Genomic DNA, 4310 nt, shown 5'->3' on the forward strand with positions numbered 1-4310 from the left:
CTTCCTCCTCCTCCTCCTCCTCCTCCTCCTTCTCTCTCTCTCTCTCTCTCTCTCTCTCTCTCTCTCTCTCTCTCTCTCTCTCTCTCTCCTCTCTCTCTCTCTCTCTCTCTCCTCTCTCTCTCCCTCTCTCTCCCTCTCTCCCTCTCTCCCTCTCTCCCTCTCTCCTTCTCTCTTCTCTCTTCTCTTTTCTCTCTTGTAAGCGGGAAGTTACTTAGCAAGGTTCCCGGTTTCCTAGCACACCGCCTGCCCTCCCTAGCAGAGCCACCAGATCTTAGTCCCTTACTTCCTTGGTTGCTCTGTCTGGCAGGAAGCAACCCTTGTCTATAGGTCCACACTGGGTCTGCCCTTGGCGCATCTGCCCTCTGCTGACTCCGCCCATCATCTGTCTAGACCCGCCTCGCGTCAGAGCCGACCTACAGCACGGCTGCCTGTCAGTCCCTCCGGACCTGCGGAGAGCTTCACTCAGACTGCAGAAATCACCGCGCCTCACTCGGTCCGTACCCAGTGGGCATCTTGGGGATCTGGGCGGTCTCCGGTTCCCCACGCGTGTGTCTGTGTGTCTGTCTCTATGTGTGATCCGCTCCCAGCAGCCTGCCTGCCGAACCCAGCGCACCAAGTGTCTAGTGTTGCCTTTCACTGACGCTGAGCGCTGAGCGGCCTTAGCGAGCGCCCAGCAAGCCTGACCCTGGCTTGGGGAGGAATACACACAGTTGGCCCCTTCAAGGGATTGCTGGCGTTTTAAATCCACAGGAGCTCCGGGGCCTATCCTTTTTTCAGAAATCCATTCCCGAGGAGGCCTCTGTTGCCAAAGCTAGATGTGGGAGCCAGTCAGATGCTTGATTTCTTTAGTTTTAACGGGAAAGGGGATATTGCATTCTTAACGCAGGCTTTTGAAACCAATTTGAAATCTGAAGGGGTGAAAAACTGTAAGTCCTCTTAGGGAGAACAGACTGTTTTTTGGGTTGCCTTTTTGTCTGATAACATTTGTTCTGAGCCTGCTGACCAGCTGTTTCTGAACTTCATTTTCTCAGCCTCAGCCTCAACAGTCTGCTTTTAGCTTCCCTTCGCCTGCCTTGGTTTGTTTCTGTTCAAGAACAGCTGTTTGGCCCCTAGATTAGAGAAAGGCGCCTCGCCTCCTTCCCCTCCCCAAGAGATCCTCTTCTAAGCGCTCAGAGATGGGGAGTGGGGAACCTAATACTGCTGGCAAGAAAAAGAAGTACCTCAAGGCTGCCCTGTATGTGGGTGACTTGGGCCCTGACGTCACAGAAGACATGCTCTATAAGAAGTTCAGACCCGCTGGCCCTCTACGCTTCACTAGAATCTGCCGTGACCCGGTGACCCGCACCCCCCTGGGTTATGGTTATGTTAACTTCCGCTTTCCTGCAGATGCTGAGTGGGCCTTGAACACAATGAATTTTGACTTAATTAATGGTAAACCATTTCGCCTCATGTGGTCACAGCCAGATGACCGCTTAAGAAAGTCTGGAGTTGGAAATATATTCATCAAAAATTTGGATAAATCCGTAGACAATAGGGCCCTGTTTTATTTATTTTCTGCTTTTGGGAACATTCTTTCCTGTAAAGTAGTATGTGATGACAATGGCTCTAAGGGTTATGCCTATGTCCATTTCGATAGCCTTGCTGCTGCCAATAGGGCTATCTGGCACATGAATGGAGTCCGACTCAACAACCGCCAGGTTTATGTGGGCCGATTCAAATTTCCTGAAGAGAGAGCAGCTGAAGTCAGAACCAGGGATAGAGCAACATTTACTAATGTTTTCGTGAAAAACTTGGGAGATGACATGGACGACGAAAAACTAAAGAAACTTTTCAGTGAATGTGGGCCAACTGAGAGTGTTAAAGTAATACGAGATGTCAGTGGGAAATCTAAAGGCTTTGGATTTGTAAGATATGAGACACATGAAGCTGCCCAAAAAGCTGTGCTAAACCTGCATGGCAAGTCAATAGACGGGAAACTCCTATATGTAGGGAGAGCACAGAAGAAAATTGAACGCTTGGCTGAGTTAAGGCGGAGATTTGAAAGGCTGAAATTAAAAGAAAAAAGTAGGCCTCCAGGAGTGCCTGTCTATATTAAGAACCTGGATGAGACCATCGATGATGAAAAACTGAAGGAAGAATTTTCTTCATTTGGATCAATTAGTCGAGCCAAAGTGATGATGGAAGTGGGACAAGGCAAAGGGTTTGGTGTCGTCTGCTTCTCTTCTTTTGAAGAGGCTACCAAAGCAGTGGATGAGATGAATGGTCGTGTAGTAGGCTCTAAGCCACTGAATGTCACACTGGGCCACGCCAGGCGCAGGTGGTGAGCCCTAGCTGTTGGATACTTACTTGGGCTCCTTTGTAATATGGGGTGATTTTCTGCAAATTCACAGGTTTTTGTTGGTTTTTTGTTTGGTTTTGTTTTGTGTATATGTGTGAAACCTTATTTTGGAAAGGGTACATAGAAAATCTTGTTCATTTTAGTGAAGAACATAATTTTTAAATGTAAAATTGTCATTTTATATGTTTTTTACATAATCTCTATCCTTAGGAATTTAGAGTAAAGCTTATTCTTCATTATTTTCTAAATTGCCTAAATGAGGCAATTCATTATATTTCTGTATTTATTACCATAATATTAATTTAATTTCTTCCATGATCATATTCTTAGCATTGTCCTTCTTTCTGATTTTGGCACAATGAAAAGTTGCCACTTGCTTTTTTGAAAAATCATCAAAGAATGGGGAAATGCATATGAGACACTTAAAATTGCTACATAATTTCACTTAAAATTATTACTTAAAAGGAATATTCTTTAAAATATATGCAAATTATTTCCTTTATTTAATTGTATTAGTTTTCCTTTACAAATATATTGGAGCATACTACACATTTGTTAGTAGCTTTGACTAAGTATTGGAAGTGGTTTTTATTAATGTCATCCTCTTGTTTTGCAATTGGTGCTTTTAGAAACTGTTGCATTGATAAATGGCTATTCAAAATCTGATGATGTCTAAAAAATCTTTTCCAAGAGATTTAATATTTGAAAATATTCTAAGAACTATCCTTAATAGTTGTTTTCCTAAATGCATATAATGCATACCTACAGGTAGACATGTTAAATTAGTAAGAAAATTTAATAATGCCCTAACTCATTTTTACCTTTAGACATTTTATAAGATACTGCTGAAAAACCAAGGATCTGTTGTTTCTTGTAAACATTGAATATATCCATGTGCAAACATTGACAGTTGTTTCATTAAGAAACAGGTTTTCCCTTGATTACGTCATACTTCTTCATACATTATATGAGAATTATTAACTCCAAATAATTCTCCTTTCTGATTCAGAACATTTAAAATAAAACCTGCTGTTTCCAAACATTGAGGGAAATAAATTGTTCTTCAAGGACCATGCAATTTCTAAACTAAAAATTTTCCATTTTTCTTTGAAGTAGCCTCTTCTCATCACTTTCAGCTTTCAATCCATGGAACACTTATCATCAGAATAAACATCTTTAAAAATTAGAAAAATAATCAAATTGTGTGAAAGTTGAATAACTTTCTTAACTATATAATTCATTCATTCGACAGATCCAATTACAAGAACATTTGATGTTTCTTCTCAGCTGACTTTTTATTGTTTACATACATAATCATAATTGTGAAACATGTAAACATTATAGAAGGAGCCCATTCTCATTTAGTACATACTTTTATATTTTTTCTTAGGTGTGCACACATTTTTACAAAAATACAATATGTACTGTTTTATATTTTTGTTTTACATTGAACTGTAGTCAACTTTTCATACCAATAAATATTGATATTTATATCATGATTTTAGGGACTTCATAATTTTCCTTAATATAGATATTGAATAAGATTTTTGAATCAATATTTTTTAAATTTTGTAAACTACACTGTGCTTAACATCTCTTCCTGGAAACATTGTACATTATGAGTTTGACAAAACTTCTATAATATGTATAAATTCAAATCTTCCAGAGAATTAAAACACAAAATAGTTAGATATGTTGCCAAAATTTTGAACATTTTCAACATGTATTATGCATATAAATTTATAGGAAAAAATCAGAAGACAATATTTTCATATTTGATATACCTACTTTATATTATTGCAACTATCAAAATACAGAAAATTTTAAATAGATACAATGGCAATTGTATACCATATGCTGTATTCATTTCAAACACTATATTTTCTTGAAGATTTATTTATTTTTATTTTATATCATTGGTGTTTCACCTATATGTTTGTCTATTTTAAGTTCCAAGATCTCCTGGAAATGA

At 39.0% G+C, this 4310-nt stretch overlaps 1 protein-coding gene across 1 annotated transcript; it reads left to right on the forward strand.

Moving 5' to 3' along the window:
- Window positions 1-310: 310 nt before the first annotated feature.
- On the forward strand, window positions 311-2465 carry Pabpc5 (poly(A) binding protein cytoplasmic 5). The gene is made up of 2 exons (XM_028860388.2): window positions 311-493; window positions 1032-2465. The coding sequence occupies exon 2, from the start codon at window positions 1176-1178 to the stop codon at window positions 2322-2324; it is 1149 nt and encodes a 382-aa protein (XP_028716221.1). The 5' UTR covers window positions 311-493; window positions 1032-1175; the 3' UTR covers window positions 2325-2465.
- The last annotated feature ends 1845 nt before the right edge of the window (window positions 2466-4310 follow it).

The sequence above is a fragment of the Peromyscus leucopus genome, chromosome X (assembly GCF_004664715.2).
Source record: "Peromyscus leucopus breed LL Stock chromosome X, UCI_PerLeu_2.1, whole genome shotgun sequence".
Taxonomy (NCBI): domain Eukaryota; kingdom Metazoa; phylum Chordata; class Mammalia; order Rodentia; family Cricetidae; genus Peromyscus; species Peromyscus leucopus.

Excerpts from the sequence above, each read along its gene's own strand:
- Pabpc5 (XM_028860388.2), top strand. The coding sequence starts at position 1,176 with ATGGGGAGTGGGGAACCTAATACTGCTGGCAAGAAAAAGAAGTACCTC.